This window comes from Nerophis lumbriciformis, linkage group LG03 (genome assembly GCF_033978685.3).
Source record: "Nerophis lumbriciformis linkage group LG03, RoL_Nlum_v2.1, whole genome shotgun sequence".
Lineage (NCBI taxonomy): Eukaryota > Metazoa > Chordata > Actinopteri > Syngnathiformes > Syngnathidae > Nerophis > Nerophis lumbriciformis.
The window spans coordinates 12,981,601-13,004,398 of NC_084550.2; the positions used below are offsets into that span (position 1 = coordinate 12,981,601).

At 39.4% G+C, this 22,798-nt stretch overlaps 1 protein-coding gene across 2 annotated transcripts; it reads left to right on the forward strand.

Annotated features, from left to right (window-relative positions):
* Positions 1-4,019: 4,019 nt before the first annotated feature.
* On the forward strand, positions 4,020-21,628 carry tsen15 (TSEN15 tRNA splicing endonuclease subunit). Of its 2 annotated transcripts, none has more exons than XM_061928174.1 (5): positions 4,020-4,134; positions 6,527-6,586; positions 6,664-6,745; positions 12,665-12,800; positions 20,692-21,627. In XM_061928174.1, the coding sequence occupies exons 1-5, from the start codon at positions 4,114-4,116 to the stop codon at positions 20,861-20,863; spliced, it is 471 nt and encodes a 156-aa protein (XP_061784158.1). In that variant the 5' UTR covers positions 4,020-4,113; the 3' UTR covers positions 20,864-21,627. The 2 variants fall into 2 exon arrangements, with proteins under 2 accessions (XP_061784158.1, XP_061784155.1); XM_061928171.1 differs by having other exon boundaries at positions 4,088-4,134; positions 6,537-6,586; positions 20,692-21,628.
* The last annotated feature ends 1,170 nt before the right edge of the window (positions 21,629-22,798 follow it).

The following is a 22,798-nucleotide window of genomic DNA, read 5'->3' on the forward strand; positions in this document are numbered from 1 at the left end:
GTGTATATGTATATATATATATATAAATGTGTGTGTGTGTGTATATATCTATATATATATGTATGTATGTGTGTATTAGGGATGTCCGATAATGGCTTTTTGCCGATATCCGATATTCCGATATTGTCCAACTCTTTAATTACCGATACCGATATCAACCGATATATACAGTCGTGGAATTAACACATTATTATGCCTAATTTGGACAACCAGGTATAGTGAAGATAAGGTACTTTAAAAAAAAATTAACACAATAAAATAAGATAAATAAATTAAAAACATTTTCTTGAATAAAAAAGAAAGTAAAACAATATAAAAACAGTTACATAGAAACTAGTAATTAATGAAAATTAGTAAAATTAACTGTTAAAGGTTAGTACTATTAGTGGACCAGCAGTACGCACAATGTGTGCTTACGGACTGTATCCCTTGCAGACTGTATTGATTGTATTGTATTGTATATATATTGTATTGATATATAATGTAGGAACCAGAATATTAATAACAGAAAGAAACAACCCTTTTGTGTGAATGAGTGTAAATGGGGGAGGGAGGTTTTTTGGGTTGGTGCACTAATTGTAAGTGTATCTTGTGTTTTTTATGTTGATTTAATAAAAAAATAAAAAATAAAAAACCGATAATAAAAAAACGATACCGATAATTTCCGATATTACATTTTAACGCATTTATCGGCCGATAATATCAGCAGGCCGATATTATCAGACATCTCTAGTATATTTATATATGTATGTATGTATGTATGTATGTATGTATGTATGTATGTGTGTGTGTGTGTGTGTGTGTATATATATGTTATTTTAACTTGGGTATTGAGAGTATGTGAAAGTTCGACTCCAAGACGACCTCCTTAAAGTTTTGTAATCAATCAGAAATCTCAAGCACCTAAAACGCGCCAAACATGAATATGTGTGGAGAGTGTTTTGCATTTTTCCCATCACGCATTTTAGCGGTTTTAAATGGATGTAATTTTGAATTATGTGTGGTGTTTTGATGTTTTTTATACCATATACAAAGTTCAGTGAGCAGGTTGTGATATGTGTGTTGAATTTTTGTGTTTTGTTTGCAGTTTGGGCCGTGAGTAGGAAAGTTTGTTTGAAATAGGTTATAAGTAAATGCTGTGCTGTGTACACTTCAAAGTAAAATTAATGGTTGTTAACCTAATTTACTCACATTGTCTATATAATGGCAGCAACGAGGCTGTCAAGAATTCAAAATGAGAGCCAGGTTCCTTATTAAACTTGTGCCATCTTGTGGGCCAAACTGAAGACGCCCACGGGTCGTAGTTTGGACACCCCTCCCAGCAGGCACAAGACATTGATACAACGTTAATTATACATACCTGTCTTTTAAAACTGACCGTGAAACAACATTACAAAATAGTTGTATTTGTAAATTGAGACAACGTTGGTGTCTAACGTTGGATCCACGTTGTTTGTTGGGCAATGACCAAATTTCAATGGTCAAATCAACGTCACAACCTGTCATTGAATAAACGCTGTCAAAAAGCATGTTGTTCCAACGTTGTATTCGTGTTGTAGAATATTGGTTGCAAAATGATCAAAATTCAATGGTCAAATCAGCGTCAGAACCCGACATTGAATAAATGTTGATTCAAGGTTAGGTGTAAGTTACTCAACGTCAGGACCTAATTGAGCAAGTCCTCAACGTTGTTTTAATATCTTGTGCCCACTGAGAACCAATAATCAAAATAAGTATGGTGCCAGTATGCTGTTTTTTTTTCAATAAAATACTGGAAAGGATAGAAATGTAGTTTGTCTCTTTTATCCGATTATTAATCGATTAATCGAAGTAATAATCGACAGATTAATTGATTATCAAATGAATCGTTAGTTGCAGCCCGAATGTATATATATATATATATATATATATATATATATATATATATATATCTCCATCCATCCATTTTTCCACCGCTTATCCGAGTCCGGGTCGCGGCCACCTCCTCTAGTTCTACAGGGGGGATACCGAGGCGTTCCCAGGCCAGCTGTGAGACATAGTCCCTCCAACATGTACTAGGTCTGCCCCATGTCAATAATGTGCTCCACGCTGTCATTCAGTGTGGTCTTCCACATAATTTAACGTGGCCACATCGTTTATTGTTGTCTGCCAAATTGTTTATTGTGGTCTGGCACATTGTTTAACGTGGTCTTCCATGTCATTTAATGTGGTCTGCTACATCATTTATCGTGTTCTGCCAAATCATTTATTGTGGTCTGTCACGTCGTTAATGTAGTCTGTCATGTCATTAATGTGGTGCACCACATCATTCAACGTGGTCTCCCACATAATTTAATGTGGTCTGCCACATCGTTTAATGTGGTCTGACATGTCATTTATTGTGGCCACATCATTTAAGTCCCATCTCAAAACTCATTTGTATACTCTAGCCTTTGAATAGCCCCCCTTTTTTTAGACCAGTTGATCTGCCGTTTCTTTTCTTTTCTCCTCTGCTCCCCCCTATCCCTTGTGGAAGGGGAGACACACAGATCCGGTGGCCATGGATGGGGTGCTGGCTGTCCGGGGTCGGGACCCGGGGTGGACCGCTCGCCTGTATATCGGTTGGGAACATCTCTGCGCTGCTGACCCGTCTCCGCTCGGGATGGTTTCCTGCTGACCCCACTGTGGACTGGACTCTTACTGTTATGCTGGATCCACTATGGACTGGACTCTCACAATATTATGTTAGACCCACTCGACATCCATTGCATTCGGTCTCCCTACAGGGGGGGGGGGGGTTACCCACATATGCGGTCCTCTCCAAGGTTTCTCATAGTCATTCACATCGACGTCCCACTGGGGTGAGTTTTTCCTTGCCCTTATGTGGGCTATACCGAGGATGTCGTTGTGGCTTGTGCAGCCCTTTGAGACACTTGTGATTTAGGGCTATATAAATAAACATTGATTGATCATTTATTGTGGTCTGCCACATTATTTAATTTGTTGGTCCGTCACATAATTTATTGTGGTCCACTGTGTCATTCAACGTGGTCTTCCACGTAATTTAAAATGGCCTGCCACATAAATAATTGTGGCCTGCCATATCATTTATTATGGTCTGCCACATCATTTGATATAGTCTGTCACGTCATTAATGTGGTCTTCCATGTCATTTAATGTGGCCACATCATTAAAGTGGTCTGCCACATAATCCAATGTGATGCGCCACAATAAAAATAAGTCAGAAAATATTAAGTTCATCATAGTTCCCCTTTAAGTGCACATGTAAGTTCACCTTGGTTGCTCCATGGGCCTCCACGTCACTGAATGGTACTGGTGCTGCAACCCATTGATCCACTCCTGAAGCATGGCTGTGCTGTTGCCTGCACTGTGGTCTGAGGCTGCCCTGAAGTCACACAGAGGACATTCCCTCATCAGTCGGTAGTCTTAACAAAAGATGATGATTTACCAGATGGATATTTTGCCCTTTGGATAGTCCAGTCTCTCAATGCATTCCAAGAAGTGAGGGAGGCTGTGCTGGACATTGCACGCAAGGATGGTGATCAGCACTGTAGGCTTGAGCAGAGAGGACTTCTGCATGGCCGGTGACTGCAAGGGATAAAATAAAATAGAATAGAAAGTACTTTATTGATCCCTGGGGGAAATTCAGCACCACAGTTCGCTCACAATAGACAATAAACACTTAGGTATTTCCACCAGCAGCTCCACCGTGCTGATGTGCAGGAAGAAAAGGACCAAGGCGAATCGGAGTGCTACAAAGCCAAGAGACATAATGTACAAATTGGCATTATGTCATTGGCACGTTGTGTAAATGGTGTCATGATCCATGTCCCGGATCATGTTTTATGTTCTGTTAGTTTTGGACTTCATAGTTCCTGTTTTTTGTGCACCCTTGTTTGTTTTAGTTACCATGGTTACTTATTATTTCCACCTGCCTCTGATTAGTGTTCGCCCGCTCACCTGCTGCCTGAGCACTAATCAGAGGCATTATTTAAACCTGCCTTGTCCTCCAGTCAGTGCTGGAGTATTGTTTGTTGTATGCTGTGGACTCCCTGTTTCATGCTTGTTTTCTGGAGATACAATAGTTCATGCTGATGATTTCATGCTTAGTTCATGCTGCTCGTGCCTTGCCAAGTAAGTTTTGTTTATTTATGCCACAGTTAGTGACTTTTTGTTTCATGTCCATAGTTCAGGCTAAGTGTTAGCTTTTGTTTCCTGCTTTAAGTTGTGCCTTCGCCTTGTGCGGCTTTTTGTTTTCACCTTTTCTTTTAACATTAAACCATGTTTTCTTGTACACCGCCTGCCATCTCTGCATCTTGGGGTTCGTCACCTCCACATCATGACAAATGGTAAATAAAAACAGAATACAATGATTTGCAAATCCTTTTCCACATATATTCAATTGAATAGACTGCAAAGACAAGATACTTAACGGTCGAACTGGTAAATTTTGTTGTTTTTTTGCAAATATTAGCTCATTTGGGATTTGGTGCCTGCAACATGTTCCAAAAAAGCTAGCACAAGTGGCAAAAAAGACTGATAAAGTTGAGGAATGCTCGTCAAACACTTATTTAGAACATCCCATTGGTGAACGGGCTAATTGGGAACCGGTGGTTGCCATGGGATATGCTCAGTCATTCACAAACAAGGATGGGGCGAGGGTCACCACTTTGTGAACAAATGCATGAGCAAATTGTCGAACAGTTTAGGAACAACATTTCTCAACGAGCTATTGCAAGAAATTTAGGGATTTCACCATCTACGGTCCGTGATATTATCAAAAGGTTCAGAGAATCTGGAGAAATCACTGCAAGTAAGCGGCAAGGCCGAAAACCAACATTGAATTCCCATGACCTTTGATCCCTTAAGCGGTACTGCATCAAAAAGCGACATCAGTGTGTAAAAGGATATCACCACATGGGCTCAGGAACACTTCAGAAAACCACTGCCAGTAACCACAGTTCGTCGCTACATCTGTAAGTGCAAGTTAAAACTCTACTATGCAAAGTGTAAGCCATTTATCAACAACACTCATAAACGCTTCGCCGGGCCCCAGGAAAACTGTGGACGTTGTCCAGAGGAAAAGAACCATACGGACTGTTATTGGCGCAAAGTTTAAAAAGCCAGCATCTGTGATGGGATGGGGATGTATTAGTGCAAAAGGCATGGGTAAATTACACACCTGTGAAGGCGCCATTAATGCTGAGAGGTACATACAGGTTTCAACAAAAAGTCAGGGAGTAAATCATTGTACATAGGAGGCATGGCTCAAACAATTGCATGTAATACAAGGGAATAAGGGACACATTGTATTATGCTGTTGCCATCTTATGTTGTATTTTAAATTGTTGTATTTCAAGAATATGTTTGTTTAGGAATGTTTTTGTTATCCTAGAATTGTTTATAATCATGTTCAACAAATTAGAGGAAAATTCATAAAATCATTCAAGGATTTTGACAATTTTAAAGTCCAAAGTATCTATATTGGGAATATTATGGAAAGGAGGATTTTTATGTAACCAAAACAAGATTGAATTGCAGCCAAAATATATTTGCAAACAAAAACATTTATTTGAAATATATATAAAGATAGGCTCCAGCGCCCCCGTAACCCCAAAAGGGACAATCGGTAGATAATGAATGGATATATAAAGAAATTCAAACAAAAACAAATTGCAAAATATAAGTTAACTAAAATACTGGATTTGCAATTAAAAAAAATATCTGCAAGCAAAAAAATATTTAAAAATTTTTTTTTATAAAAAAAATGTAGGTTGCTTATAATTTGTATATATTTTTTGTTTGCCTGGATTATTTGTTTTAATCATAATCTAAAAAATAAAGTAAAAACACAGAATCCTTCAAAGATCTTGAAAATGTTAAAGCCAAAAATAATTTAATTGGCAATATTATGGTGATAAATGTGATTAAAAAAATGCAAATACATACAAATAAAAATCATGGATTCGCAACCAATAGACTTGAAATTGATTTTGAATTTGAAAGAAAATATATACATACATAAAAACAAATATTTATTTTCAAACTAAAAATATTTGCAAACAAAAATACTGGTTCTGCAACCAAAAAAATACAAGGTATACAAAAAAAATGTATGTGACAAATCATTTTTGGGTTACAATTAATATGTATATTTTTTGGATGCCAGTCATTTTGTTTGTGGTAAATCTCTCTTTCTTGCAAATCTTTTTTTAAAGTTCATTGCACTAAAAACAGAAATTTCTCTCCATACAATGTGGCCCTGTTCTGTATTTACTTGGCAGTCGGAACATTAGTATCCGAACGTGTTCCACGACGACCACATTCAATTGTTGCACATAAGCAGTGACAGAACGGGTCCGTTCGAAATGTAAAACTAACAGTAATATACTAAACACTGTTAACAGTAACCTTGCACCACTTATTTATTTGATTCAAAAATTATGTGGTAAATCTATGACAGTAACACGAACAAATGCGTGGAAGTGGGTAAGATTTGTTTCTCGCTGTCCATGCTGGATTTTAGCACTTGGCAGCAATGGACTCGTCGAAAGAGTCTTCGAACTGGATTCTGCAACATCCGGTGGTGAGTATGTTTATATGTAAATATAATGTCAATATTGCTGCTAAAACTCATTTTACTCACATTTGTCTCTAATTCAGTATCACGTTATGAAGAACCTCGGCGTGGAAGACAGTGCCCAAGTGCATGCTGCTTTTCTTGTTTACATGGATCTTACTGAGCGTGAGTTTCACAACAATATATATTTATGTATTATTAAAAAACAACAACAATTGAGATACATTTAGTAGTCCAAGATGAAAGGAGAGGTAATAACATGCAGAGGTGGGTAGAGTAGCCAGAAATTGTACTCAAGTAAGAGTACTGTTACTTTAGAGATTTATTACTCAAGTAAAAGTAAGGAGTAGTCACCCAAATATTTACTTGAGTAAAAGTAAAAAGTATGTTGTGAAAAAACTACTCAAGTACTGAGTAACTGATGAGTAACATACACACACATATCATATATATATATATATATATATATATATATATATATATATATATATATATATATATATATATATACACACACACACATTTATACATATATATATATATATATATATATATATATACAGTATATAATTTATATTTATTTATTTTGCCGTTTTTGTTTACATGTTAAAGGTGTTTTAATGAATATACATGCATGTTTAACACATATAGATTCCTTTCTTTCATGAAGACAAGAATATAAGTTGGTGTATTACCTGATTCTGATGACTTGCATTGATTGTAATCAGACAGTAGTGCTGATAGCGTCCACGTTTTCAAATGGAGGAGAAAAAAGTTCCTCCTTTCTGTCTAATACCACATGAAAGTGGTTGATTTTTGGCATCTTATTTGTCCAGCTTCCATATTCGTTTTTATACACTTTACAAGAAATACATTGGCGGCAAACTCCGTAGCTTGCTAGCTTGTTTGCGCTGGCTTTCGGAGACTCTTGTTTTGAAAGCACAGGCGCGATGGAGCGGCACTTTTATTGTGAAGACAGGAACTGTGCAGTCAGTCTTTAGGCTTTTGACGGGATGTACGGTTGAAATAAAAGGGTCTTTTTTCCTTCACACTTTTGATTGATTGATTGAAACTTTTATTAGTAGATTGCACAGTACAGTATATATTCTGTACAATTGACCACTAAATGGTAACACCCCAATAATTTTTTCAACTTGTTTAAGTCAGGTCATGTGACCGCCTGGCTCTGTTTGATTGGTCCAACGTCACCAGTGACTGCATCTGATTGGTGGAACGGAGTGAACGTCACCAGTGACTGTTTTGTTGAAACGCAGGCACTATGAAGGTCTGTCTGACAGACCAAAACAAACAAAGCGTGCATTAACAGATCGATAAAAAATAGTAGCGAGTAGCGAGCTGTATGTAGATAAAAGTAGCGGAGTAAAAGTAGCGTTTCTTCTCTATAAATATACTCAAGTAAAAGTAAAAGTATGTTGCATTAAAACTACTCTTAGAAGTACAATTTATCCCAAAAGTTACTCAAGTAGATGTAACGGAGTAAATGTAGCGCGTTACTACCCACCTCTGATAACATGTTGGTTTCGTACGTACAATTTGATACATCAATTCATAGTGACACAATGACAGTACCAAAATCACACAGTATTATTGTGGTATTTATATTAAAAAAAACAACTTTAAAATGACGTAGTGTGTAAAATGAAGAAGCAGGAATGATTAGATCAGTGGTTCTTAACCAGAGGTGGGTAGTAACGCGCTACATTTACTCCGTTACATCTACTTGAGTAACTTTTGGGATAAATTGTACATCTAAGAGTAGTTTTAATGCAACATACTTTTACTTTTACTTAAGTATATTTATAGAGAAGGAACGCTACTTTTACTCCGCTACTTTTATCTACATTCAGCTCGCTACTCGCTACTAATTTTTATCGATCTGTTAATGCACGCTTTGTTTGTTTTGGTCTGTCAGACAGACCTTCATAGTGCCTGCCTTACTGGTGACATTTCACTTCGTTCCACCAATCAGATGCAGTCACTGGTGACGTTGGACCAATCAAACAGAGCCAGGTGGTCACATGACCTGACTTAAACAAGTTGAAAAACTTATGGGGGTGTTACCATTTAGTGGTCAATTGTACGGAATGTGTACTGTTCTGTGCAATCTAATAATAAAAGTTCCAATCAATCAATCAAAAGTGTGAAGGAAAAAAGATACTTTTTTATTCCAACCGTACTTCCCGTCAAAAGCCTAAAGACTGACCGCACATAAGGACGTTCCTGTCTTTACAATAAAAGTGCCGCTCCATCGCGCCTGCGCTTTCAAAATAAGAGTCTCCGAAAGCCAGCGCAAACAAGCTAGCAAGCTACGGAGTTTGACGCCAATATATTTCTTGTAAAGTGTATAAAAACGAATATAGAAGCTGGAAAAAATAAGATGCCAAAAACTCACCACTATGTGGTATTAGACAGAAAGGAGGAACTTTTCTTCTCCTCCATTTGAAAACGTGGACGTTATCATCACTACTGTCTGATTACAATCAATGCAAGTCATCAGAATCAGGTAATACACCAACTTATATTCTTGTCAACATGAAAGAAAGGAATCTATATGTTAAACATGCATGTATATTCATTAAAACACCTTTAACATGTAAACAAAAACAGCAAAATAAATACATATAAATTATATACTGTATATATCAATGTATATGTATGTGTATATATATATATATATATATATATATATATATATATATATATATATGATATGAGTGTGTATGTTACTCATCAGTTACTCAGTACTTGAGTAGTTTTTTCACAACATACTTTTTACTTTTACTCAAGTAAATATTTGGGTGACTACTCGTTACTTTTACTTGAGTAATAAATCTCTAAAGTAACAGTACTCTTACTTGAGTACAATTTCTGGCTACTCTACCCACCTCTGTTCTTAACCTTGTTGGAAGTACCGAACCCCACCAGTTTCATATGTGCATCCACCGAACCCTTCTTTAGTGAAAAATAAAATGTTTTTTTTTTTTTCAAATTCAAAACAAAGTTACCGTACATGTTTTTTTACTGGTGCACAAAATGAACCGTGCATGAACATCACCTTGTTCAAAGAACAAAACCAACGCGGTGCATGAACTCACAACAAATTACACACCTGCAAATCAGATGGAAAATTAGAGGGAACAGTCCATAATATCATCGGCGGTCACTCGAACGAGTATGACGATCCTCCTGGTAGGGGTGTATCCCTTTAAGGAGGATGCCTGTGCGTGCCTTTGTTTTATGTGGGGAGACTGGTGCACAGACAGTCACCACACGATCCTTGACAGAATCGGGGTCCAGTGGCATGGAGTCCAAGAAGACTGGGGACCCTTTTCTGCTGCAGCCTTCTGCCGCCATCGCAGCCGTTGTGGTAGTTCTTAAATCTACCGTCTTCTGCCTGCTCCGCCGTTGAGCTCTTCACCGTATCCCTGGCTAAGGGGCAGTCAGGTACTAGGCCTTTGCCAAGGGCCACCTGGGGTAAAAGTAGTAAAGGGATTTACCTCCTAGTGCTCCAAGACCCCATAGAGGAGCCTCCACTGCCGGATGCACTTTAACGTCATGCCCAGGACTCAAATATCCATAATACGCCGATAGGGAGAAGTTTTTATTTTCACGATGAGTTGGGTGTGTCTTGATCTCCGCGGCGGAGGCTTCACCGAACCCCTGAGGCCGACTCACCGAACCCCTAGGGTTCGATCGAACCTAGGTTAGGAACCACTGGTTTAGATAAACCCACTGACTGTAATTGAATACGTACTGCTCAAATGTTCTTATCATATTTATTACTACAGGAACATCCACTGTTTCAAGCAAATATTAAAGCAACTTTACAATTTAGTGTATTTTAAAGTGACAATGTAAACATCTAGTGTAATATAATAATGTTCACTTCCGTGTTTTTCAACTTTTACTTTATGAGAAGCAGTGTCCTCCACAGTGGACCTGTTTATATCAGTTTGGAAAATGCTGTTCCTCAGAAAAGTTAACGTTTAATGTAAGTTTTAATAATGCTACAAACCCCGTTTCCATATGAGTTGGGAAATTGTGTTGGATGTAAATATAAATGGAATACAATGATTTGCAAATAATTTTCAACCCATATTCAGTTGAATATGCTACAAAGACAACATATTTGATGTCAAACTGATAAACATTTTTTTTTTGCAAATAATCATTAACTTAAGAATTTGATGCCAGCAACATGTGACAAAGAAGTTGGGAAAGGTGGCAATAAATACTGATAAAGTTGAGGAATGCTCATCAAACACTTATTTGGAACATCCCACAGGTGTGCAGGCTAATTGGGAACAGGTGGGTGCCATGATTGGGTATAAAAGTAGATTCCATGAAATGCTCAGTCATTCACAAACAAGGATGGGACGAGGGTCACCACTTTGTCAACAAATGCGTGAGCAAATTGTTGAACAGTTTAAGAAAAACCTTTCTCAACCAGCTATTGCAAGGAATTTAGGGATTTCACCATCTACGGTCCGTAATATCATCAAAGAGTTAAGAGAATCTGGAGAAATCACTGCACGTAAGCAGCTAAGCCTGTGACCTTCGATCCCTCAGGCTGTACTGCATCAAAAAGCGACATCAGTGTGTAAAGGATATCACCACATGGGCTCAGGAACACTTCAGAAACCCACTGTCAGTAACTACAGTTGGTCACTACATCTGTAAGTGCAAGTTAAAACTCTTCTATGCAAGGCAAAAACCGTTTATCAACAACACCCAGAAACGCCGTCGGCTACGCTGGGCCTGAGCTCATCTAAGATGGACTGATACAAAGTGGAAAAATGTTCTGTGGTCTGACGAGTCCACATTTCAAATTGTTTTCGGAACTGTGGACGTCGTGTCCTCCGGACCAAAGCGGAAAAGAACCATCCGGATTGTTATAGGCGCAAAGTTGAAAAGGCAGCATGTGTGATGGTATGGGGGTGTATTAGTGCCCAAGACATGGGTAAGTTACACATCTGTGAAGGCACCATTAATGCTGAATGGTACATACAGGTTTTGGAGCAACATATGTTGCCATCCAAGCAACGTTACCATGGACGCCCCTGCTTATTTCAGCAAGACAATGCCAAGCCACGTGTTACATCAACGTGGCTTCATAGTAAAAGAGTGCGGGTACTAGACTGGCCTGCCTGTAGTCCAGACCTATCTCCCATTGAAAATGTGTGGCGCATTATGAAGCCTAAAATACCACAACGGAGACCCCCGGACTGTTGAACAACTTAAGCTGTACAACAAGCAAGAATGGGAAAGAATTCCACCTGAGAAGCTTAAAAAATGTGTCGCCTCAGTTCCCAAACGTTTACTGAGTGTTATTAAAAGGAAAGGCCATGTAACACAGTGGTGAACATGCCCTTTCCCAACTACTTTGGCACGTGTTGCAGCCATGAAATTCGAAGTTAATTATTTTTTGCAAAAAAAAATCAAGTTTATGAGTTTGAACATCAAATATCTTTTCTTTGTAGTGCATTCAATTGAATATGGGTTGAAAGGATTTGCAAGTAATTGTATTCCGTTTATATTTACATCTAACACAATTTCCCAACTCGTATGGAAACGGGGTTTGTATATTTTCAATGGAACATATAACATTTTGTCATATTGTCATAATAGTGCAGTCTACATGTATCTCATATGTTTGACTGCCATCTACTGGTCAAACCTTATCATTACACCATGTGCCAACTAACATTGCTTCGAGGTCGCTAAGCAAAACCAGAAATATTCTGTACATTAGGCGCACCAGGTTATAAGGCGCACTGTCGAGTTTTGAGGGAAAAAAAAGGATTATAAGTGCGCCATAGTTTATTTTCAGACCCAGCCAACGCTAAAGCGCCAGAAAAAAAACCACACACTAAGTTTTTGATTAATACCGTCACGCATCACGGCATTATTGTGAAGACTTTGAAACTGCAATACTGCAGTGTATCTGCAATACCGTTACACACCTACTGTCAATAATTACTCTCGCTTGTGTCTTATTGTGTGAATGCTGTAATTCTAAAAGCGATTTCACCATCGACCACACTTTACTCTTGTTCTTTGCAGTGCGTAACTGGAAGGAGGTGTCCTGTGTTAAAAGTGATGAACTCCAGCTTGTTTTGTTAGAGGGAAAAGAGACGGAAGGCTCGCCTATGCAGACAGTTTTTCCACTGCCTGTGTGTCAGTTCATAAGCCACAGAAGGTAAGACAAAGAAAAGCTGACTCCCTTATTTTGAATTTTATAAATTAACTGTTTATCACGTCACAGTGGAGAGATCTGGATTTTAGAGATGTGCGAATCTACAGATTTGATTTCTGATCATATGTAAAACCGATGTAAAACTCTGTAAAAATTTTAGGCTTTTACTTGGCCCGCAAAAGCCTGGAATTAATATGCATCAAAAAAGTATTTTATCTTAGCTTACCAAATGTATTTGTTCTTTCCATTTTGACAGAAGAAAATACATGTAGCTAATAATGATGATCTAATGATCTAATGATCTAATAATGCAACATTACGTGGACCCCAACCTAAACAAGTTGAAAAACTTATTCGGGTGTTACCATTTAGTGGTCAATTGTACGGAATATGTACTGTACTGTGCAATCCACTAATAAAAGTCTCAATCAATCAACACATTTTTTATAATCATACATTTCAAACACTTTTCTTTTGTAAAAATAAAAATAAATACTCAGATATCTACTTGGACTCAAAACAAGTTATCCATCAAATTGTACACTGTAGGGTTGTACGGTATACCGGTACTAACTAAGTATCGCGGTACTAATCAATTGAAATCGGAACTATACCACCTTTGAAAAGTATCGGTGCCGTTCTTTCATCTGAATGCCTTAAAGGAGCACACACACACACATACGCTACTCTCACAACAGCTGCTTTAAAACACGCCTTGCCAAATGTGGCGATTGGTATTCGTACCTTTGCTTCAAACTTGGGTAAACATTTAAATATTAAGCATTCAGATCTGCACAAGGAAAGAGTGGCAGGTGATAATGTAGTTGTTACACCTGTCCAGCTGTTAGGCTCCGGTGCAGACCGTAGTCGAGGAGGACAGGGCAGGCGGTCCCTTCAGAGTCGATGTTTTCACCCTTCACTTTACCCGGAAATGGGTCTGCTAAGCTCTGCTTTCCAGTTAGAATTCGAGGCCGCTGATTCGTGACAATCGTGACACAACTGGACCCGTTCATCACTCTACTGCGCAATGCACCCGCTACCTCTCTCTCTCTCTTTACTCGCCCACTCACCCACTGACGTTACTCAGCCAACACGTTGACATTCTCACAAACACACACACTACTCTCATAAATTAACCAGCTCCCCTGCTGTGTACATGTAGATAGATAACATGTAGATACATAACATGTAGATACGTAAACGCTCACACAGCTGCTTGGTTTGATGCCAAATATTAACGGAATTAAAACTGCCCAATTAGCATCAACTGATGCAAGTGTGTGTGTGTGTGTGGCAGCACGGTGGGAGAGGGGTTATTGCGTCTGCCTCACAATACGAAGGTCCTGAGTAGTCGTGAGTTCAATCCCGGCCTCGGGATCTTTCTGTGTGGAGTTTGCATGTTCTCCCCGTGACTGCGTGGGTTCCCTCCGGGGAACCCACGTAGCTGAGATAGGCTCCAGCACCCCCCCGCGACCCTGAAGGGAACAAGCGGTAAAAAAATGGATGGATGGATGATGCAAGTGTAATGACTACATTTTGTAACAAATTCCTACAATTTGTGTTTTGTTTTTAATAAATGTGTTTTACCTGCTACATGGCTTATCTGTGTACATTTATCCATAGTTTTGTTTTTAGTGCTTATTAATATTTCATGAATATACATGAAATTTTCAACATCATTGAATAATTACATTTTTTATCACAATTATAATCGGGCAAAACACAGGATTTTAATTATTTCCTACTATTTGCTGTGATTTAAAAATGTTGGGTTTTGCCGTTTAAGTCCTCCTGTGTCCAGAGACATGTTTCCTGAGTTTGTTAACAATACCAAAACAACAACATAGTTTTTGATTACATAGATATCGATCTATCCACTTTCGTATTTACTGATACTATACTTGGTATCGTTACTGCCAATAATCGTATCACTCCGCCCACTTCTGTCTACATTCAAGAGCTATAGCATAGCTGTTAGCATATCCTCTTACATTGTATAGTGTAGCATGTTGAGCTATTCCTCGTTCTCCCGTGACAATGATACATGTAAGAAACATACAGAAAATTCCGGACTATAAGCCACTACTTTTTTCCTACGCTTTGAATACTACGGCTTATAAAACGGTGCGGCTAATTTATGGATTTTTCTTCGCCGACAGCAATTAGGCAAATACTTTTCATTGAACACATCCATCCATCCATCCATTTTCTACCGCTTATTCCCTTCGGGGTCGCGGGGGGCGCTGGAGCCTATCTCAGCTACAATCGGGCGGAAGGCGGGGTACACCCTGGACAAGTCGCCACCTCATCGCAGGGCCAACACAGATAGACAGACAACATTCACACTCACATTCACACACTAGGGCCAATTTAGAGTTGCCAATCAACCTATCCCCAGGTGCATGTCTTTGGAGGTGGGAGGAAGCATGCAAAGACACTTAAATGTATTTTTGTTTGTGCTATGGCGCCATCTTTTGTATGATATCGCTCACTGCAGGTGCAGCTGGATGCTACAAGTTTTTCCTGCTGTTTAAAGTTTTAAACCGGAAGCAGAAATGTTGTTCTGTCTTCTAATCATCCATAGCGTTTTTATTCATATGGATTCTTCATCCATCACTCCAAGCAACGTTTAAAAGTTTTACAATATAAATAGGTTAATTCATAGGCTCCAGCGACCCCGAAAGGGACAAGCGGTAGAAAATGGATGGATGGATAAACCGTCCCATGTTTGATGTCTTACTTACTTACTTACTTAGTCCTCTTGCACTTCAGGGCGCGTAGAGCCGACCATAGCAACCAGGTCTCTCCATCTGGGTCTGTTGTGGGCAAGGTGTTGAGCTTGTGCCATAGTCACATTGCAGGCCTTAAGGTCCTGGGCTAATACATCCAGCCAGCGAGTCCTGGGGGCGCCTCTAGGGCGTCTCCAGCCAGCTCGCTGCGGGTTGAAGTCCAGGATTTTGCGCTTGGGGTGTTCCCCCGGCAGACGGATGACATGGCCATACCAGCGCACTCGCCGCATTGCTGCGAGGCGAGAGGCTGGGAGCTGTTGGGTTAGCTCTCTTAGGGTCTTGTTGGTGACATGCTGGCTCCACGTGATGCCTTCTATCCTCCTGAGGGCTCTGGAATCAAAGCCATCTAGCCTGGCCGCCAGGATGTTATTCAGCGGCCATGTTTCCGAGCCGTACAGAAGGACAGAGATGACAGAGGAATTGTAGACCCTCAACTTGGTGTCCCGAGATATGTGCCGGTGTCGCCACAACGGTCTCCACAGGGACTGCATGACGGAGGCTGCAAGGGCGCGGAGGCGGTCCACCTCTCGTTTGAGGTCGCCGGTGTTGGTGACTGTCGAGCCGAGGTATCTGAAGGTAGGGACAAAGTGGACAGGGGTATCCTCAAATAAGAAGGGTGGTGGGTCTGGTCCATCGCCGATATGCATGAGTTCGGTTTTGGACCAGCTGATTTTCAGGCCGAGCTGTTTGGTCTCCTCATCAAACACACCGAGGGCCTCCCTGAGCTGGTCAGCGGTCTCACTGAACAGGGTGGTGTCATCGGCGTATTCGAGGTCCATTAGGGTGTAGTTTCCAAGTGACACCCCGGGGACTCGCACACAGACTCTGGACATCAGGTGGTCGATGACACAGTTAAATAGTTCTGGTGCGGCAACACAACCTTGCCTGACCCCGCTGTTGATGGGGAACCACTCAGAGTCTTTACAGCTCACACGCACACAGCTTTCTGCACCCTGATACAACTGCTGAAAGAGTGTGGTGATTTTAGTTGGGACTCCGAGGGACTTCAGGATGTTCCAGAGGGACCCGTGGTCCACAGTGTCGAAGGCAGCCTTAAGGTCAATGAAGGCAATGTAGAGGTGCCGGTCCTTTCTGAACTCCCGGGCCTTTTCTATTAAGAGCCGGATGGCAGAGATGTGATCCGTGGTGGAACGATTGGGCATGAAGCCGGCCTGTTCTTGGCGGCGTCTGCTTCTGGTTGCAGGTTTGAGCTCGGGTGAGTAATATGCGGGTAAAGAGTTTACCGGCGATGGAGAGGAGTGTGATCCCTCTATGGTTGCTGCAGGTCAGCTGGTCTCCCTTATGCTTCCAAAATGGTAGTATAATGCCCCGCCTCCAGTCACCAGGCAGCGACTCAGAGACCCACACATGGTTGATGATCTGTGTGTTTGATGTCTGCAGGTGTGTTTTCATGCATATTTGTACGTGCTATCATAATGTGATCCATATGAGTCGGGAAATTGTGTTAGATGATTTGCAAATCATTTTCAACCCATATTCAGTTGAATATGCTACAAAGACAACATATTTGATGTTCAAACTGATAAACATTTTTTTTTCTGCAAATAATCATTAACTTTAGAATTTGATGCCAGCAACACGTGACAAAGAAGTTGAGAAAGGTGGCAATAAATACTGATAAAGTTGAGGAATGCTCATCAAACACTTATTTGGAACATCCCACAGGTGAACAGGCAAATTGGTAACAGGTGGGTGCCATGATTGGGTATAAAAGTAGATTCCATGAAATGCTCAGTCATTCACAAACAAGGATGGGGCGAGGGTCACTACTTTTTCAACAAATGCGTGAGCAAATTGTTGAACAGTTTAAGAAAAACCTTTCTCAACCAGCTATTGCAAGGAATGTAGGGATTTCAACATCTACGGTCCGTAATATCATCAAAGGGTTCAGAGAATCTGGAGAAATCACTGCACGTAAGCAGCTAAGCCCGTGACCTTCAATCCCTCAGGCTGTACTGCATCAACAAGCGAGATTAGGATCTCACCACATGGGCTCAGGAACAATTCAGAAACCCACTGTCAGTAACTACAGTTGGTCGCTACATCTGTAAGTGCAAGTTAAACCTCTCCTATGCAAGGTGAAAACCGTTTATCAACAACACCCAGAAACGCCGTCGGCTTCGCTGGGCCTGAGCTCATCTAAGATGGACTGATACAAAGTGGAAAAGTGTTCTGTGGTCTGACGAGTCCACATTTCAAATTGTTTTTGGAAACTGTGGACGCCATGTCCTCCGGACCAAAGAGGAAAAGAACCATCCGGATCGTTACAGGCGCAAAGTTGAAACGCCAGCATCTGTGATGGTATGGGGGTGTATTAGTGCCCAAGACATGGATAACTTACACATCTGTGAAGGCGCCATTAATGCTGAAAGGTACATACAGGTTTTTGGAGCAACATATGCTGCCATCCAAGCAACGTTACCATGGACGCCCCTGCTTATTTCAGCAAGACAATGCCAAGCCACGTGTTACATCAATGTGGCTTCTTAGTAAAAGAGGTGCGGGTACTAGACTGGCCTGCCTGTAGTCCAGACCTGTCTCCCATTGAAAATGTGTGGCGCAATATGAAGCCTAAAATACCACAAAGGAGACCCCCGGACTGTTGAACAACTTAAGCTGTACATCAAGCAAGAATGGGAAAGAATTCCACCCGAGAAGCTTAAAAAATGTGTCTCCTCAGTTCCCAAACGTTAACTGAGTGTTGTTAAAAGGAAAGGCCATGTAACACAGTGGTGAACATGCCCTTTTCCAACTACTTTGGCACGTGTTGCAGCCATGAAATTCGAAGTTAATTATTATTTGCAAAAAAAAAAATAAAGTTTATGAGTTCGAACATTAAATATCTTGTCTTTGTAGTGCATTCAATTGAATATGGGTTGAAAAGGATTTGCAAATCATTGTATTCCATTTATATTTACATCTAACACAATTTCCCAAATCATATGGACACAGGGTTTGTATTATTAACTTACAACGGCATTCTTTTTTATGGCTTCACTTTCACAAATTCCTCAGTAAATTCACCAAAATGTCACCAGGGAGCTATTGAGTCTGTTTAGCGGATTGGAGAGCGAGCTTTCGCAGCTAGTGCGTTCATGACGATGACTTCTGTTTTGTCTGATCTACCGTTTTACTGCCGTGTTACAGACATCGTTTGGAAACAATTAGGGTATGTAAATAAACATTTCTGTGTAGATGACTCATTTCACAATATGTATATTTCCGGCTTATAGTCTGCTGCGGCTAATACCGTATTTTTCGGACTATAAGTCGCAGTTTTTTTCATAGTTTGGGTGCGACTTATACTCAGGAGCGATTTATGTGTGAAATTATTAACACATTACCGTAAAATATCAAATAATATTATTTAGCTCATTCACGTAAGAGACTAGACGTATAAGATTTCATGGGATTTAGCGATTAGGAGTGACAGATTGTTTGGTAAACGTATAGCATGTTCTATATGATATAGTTATTTGAATGACTCTTACCAAAATATGTTACGTTAACATACCAGGCACGTTCTTAGTTGGTTATTTATGCGTCATATAACGTACACTTATTCAGCCTGTTGTTCACTATTCTTTATTTATTTTAAATTGCCTTTCAAATGTCTATTCTTGGTGTTGGCTTTTATCAAATAAATTTCCCCAAAAAATGCGACTTATACTCCAGTGCGACTTATATATGTTTTTTTCCTTCTTTATTATGCATTTTCGGCCGGTGCGACTTATAAACCGGAGCGACTTATACTCTGAAAAATACGGTATATGGGAAAAAAAAATTATTCTAAAATGTAGTGGGTGCGCTCTATAGTCCGGACAATACGATAGTTTATGTGCCGTCAGGGAGGCTCGGATTGCAGACTTGAGAATTGGCTTTGTACTGTGAAGGAGACATTGGACGCTAGTGAAAATGCTACAGTGTGTTAAGGACGTTAGCTTGTCGCTGTCAATCTTGCTGGACACAGCTAAAATGTGTCATCAACAGGCATTATCACAATATCAATAGTATTATAAGCTCTATTTATATCATTTATGCCGTTTATCATCTAGCAACTCTAGTGCAAAAGAGTGTTTGTCTATACCACCGGTGTCAAACCCAAGGCACGGGGGCCATTTTACTTGGCCCTCGAAAGCCTGGAAATAATATGTATCAATAAAGTACTGAAACTTGTCTTACTAAATGTATTATTTCTTTCTAATTTGGCAGAAAAACAAAAAAGCACTCCATGCAATCGCAAATTTTGTTAACTTAAATATTGTCTAATTATGCAAAAATATATTATCAAACATTCAAACCATTTTTTAAATAGAAATAAATAGTAATAGTAATGATTTCAAAGCACGTTATCCATCAAATTGTGCAATGTACAAGTAGCAATAGATTTCATGGTAAAATTGTGAAATTTACTGTGGTTTTTATAGCATTTTTCACTAAATGAAAAAAACTGTACTTCTTTTTACTGTAATAAACTGTGGTGCCGTTTTGGCATTTACAGTAATACACTGAAAAATCTACAGTTGTGGATTTGCTGTAAAAAAAACAAAACAAACTGGCAGCTCAGGTGTTTACTGTAAAAATGTTTTTTTTTTACATTTACATTAAAAAAACAAATGTAAGTTTTACAGTAAAATTCTGGCAACTGAGCTGCCTTTTTTTTTTTTTTTTTTACCATAAAAACAGCAGTACGGGTTTTCCATTTACAGTAATATACATTACATTTTAAGGTGAAATTATTGCAATTTACCATAATTTTTTTACATTTTAGTTTAAAAAAAATCTAATCAAATGCATAAAAAAGTGTGTAATAATAATGTTCGCTGTTAAAAGCGGCCCTCTGGGACCAAACATAACTGCGATGTGACCCTCAGTAAAAACGACTTTGACACCTCTGGTCTATACCATATGTGTCCTGTAATTGAAAGGTCAACAATCCAGGGTGTACCCTGCATCTCACTCAAAGTCAGCTGGGATAGACTCTAGCTCACCATCGTGAGGTGGCATCTCTAACGAGGATAAGCCGTTTAGCAGATGGATGCATGGATACATCAATGAAATTGATGATCTGTACTTATTTGCAGTATACGACACGTGCTGGACAGAGGCTTTCCGATGCTCCTGTGTGCCGTGGCCTCAGACTCCACGCTAGTCTACCAGAGGTTGACGGATGGCTTGGTGACCCCCGACCCACCTGTAGGTCCTTTCCAAGATGTTGGACGCCGCAAGCACAGGAAGAGACGACAGCAGCACTGAGCAGTTGGTGGGAAACACAAGTGATCACACAAATGTTTGGACTTTGTTTGAATCAGGGTTATGTGCACTGTTAAGAGGCTGTAAGAAGCCATTATGCAGGCTCCATTGACTCTTGCTGGTCACATGTTGTTTACTTCAGTTAAAGGAGAACTGCACTTTGTTTTAAAATTGTGTCTATCATTCACAATCGTTATGTACGACAACAACACGTATGTTTCTCTTTTTTTTATGCATTCTAACTAGTAAATACCATATTTTCCCTACTATACAGTGCACCGGGATAAAAGCCGCACCCACAAAATTTTTGAGAATTTTTATTGAATGTTTATTCAAATTTGTTTCAAAAACTGTGCCTGTAAAACGGCTGATCAAAAAAAAAAAAACAGAATTCATCGTCATGGACCCACTAACTGCGCAAGCTAGCTTTCCAATCAGCTAAACAGACTCAGTATCTCCACGGTGACGGTTTGTTGAATTTACTGAGGAATTTATGAAACTGGAACGATACCAAAAGAATGCCATTGTAAGTTAATAATACTAACACAGACACTTGTAAACGTGTTAGCATGTTCGCTAATGCTAAAGACGCGAGCTTCATTACATTACGATAGCACATACAAATAAGCATGAAAACACTGCTACAGACATCACACATGGGACAGTTTAGTACAGGGTCCTCAAACTACGGCCCGCGGGCCGGATGCAGCCCACCAGCATCCAAAATCCGGCCCGAGGGAAGTCCAAGTTAAAAAAATACAAATATATTTTTTTTATTATTATTTTTTTAAATCTGTCCTTTATAATCCATTTTCTACTGCTTGTTACTCTGTTTCTTCGCCACTCAGGCAAATCATATTGTCTATAAATGCATTTTCCCATCGATAACATGACATCGCGCTCGCGTCGCAGTGTTCAGTCAATTAGTGCGCGAGGAATATATATATCAGGGGTGTAATGGTACACAAAAATTTCGGTTCGGTATGTACCTCGGTTTAGAGGTCATGGTTCGGTTCATTTTTGGTACAGTAAGAAAACAACAAAATATACATTTTTGGGTTATTTATTTACCAAATTTGCAAAATCTTCCACCAAAAATATTTTTCTTAGTGGAATATTTGATGTGAAGTAATCGGAACCTTGGCTAGGTCAATAATTCATAATATTGATTTTGATTCAATATTATGTATCGAGCAATGACAGTTTGAAAGAAAAAAAAAGCTTTGTTTTATTAGTCAACATTGCAACTTTTTCTAAATTACATTTAACCTTTTAAGATTTTTTATTTCACTTTTGTTATGTTTTTGTTTATTTTAATAGTATTTTTAGAATGTGCCGTGGGCCTTTAAAACATTAGCTGTGGGCCGCAAATGGCCTCTGGAGCACACTTTTGACAACCTTGCTATAGATAATAAAAAATTAAATCTGATAAATCTATGAATAAAAAGCAGAGCCTGGCGACGCATGCGCGTTTATCATAACTCTCTCGCTCTCTCTGTCTCTGCCCCTCCCTCACGAATGCTGCTGCGCGCACAATATGTTTTGTTTTTAACCCCTTCTTAACCCTGAACGTACATTGAAAATACACGCAACCCTAACTCAACATGCCGGACATTTGAGGCATTTAAGAAACTCCGCCCTGACAGCTCCGTGAAAAGAGGACGTATGGTCAGTCTATCGTAGCCCGTTAGCTGCTAGTATGCCGTGTTTTGCCTCGGTGTGCATTGTTTACACAACGTGCGTTACGCTACTTAATATGTCCGTGTGGAAACTCGTTTGGTACACCTCTGAACCGAATCGGAACCCCCGTACCGAAACGGTTCAATACAAATACACGTACCGTTACACCCCTAATATATACATATATATATATATATATATATGTATATATATATACATATTTATATTTATACATATTTATATTTATACATATACAGC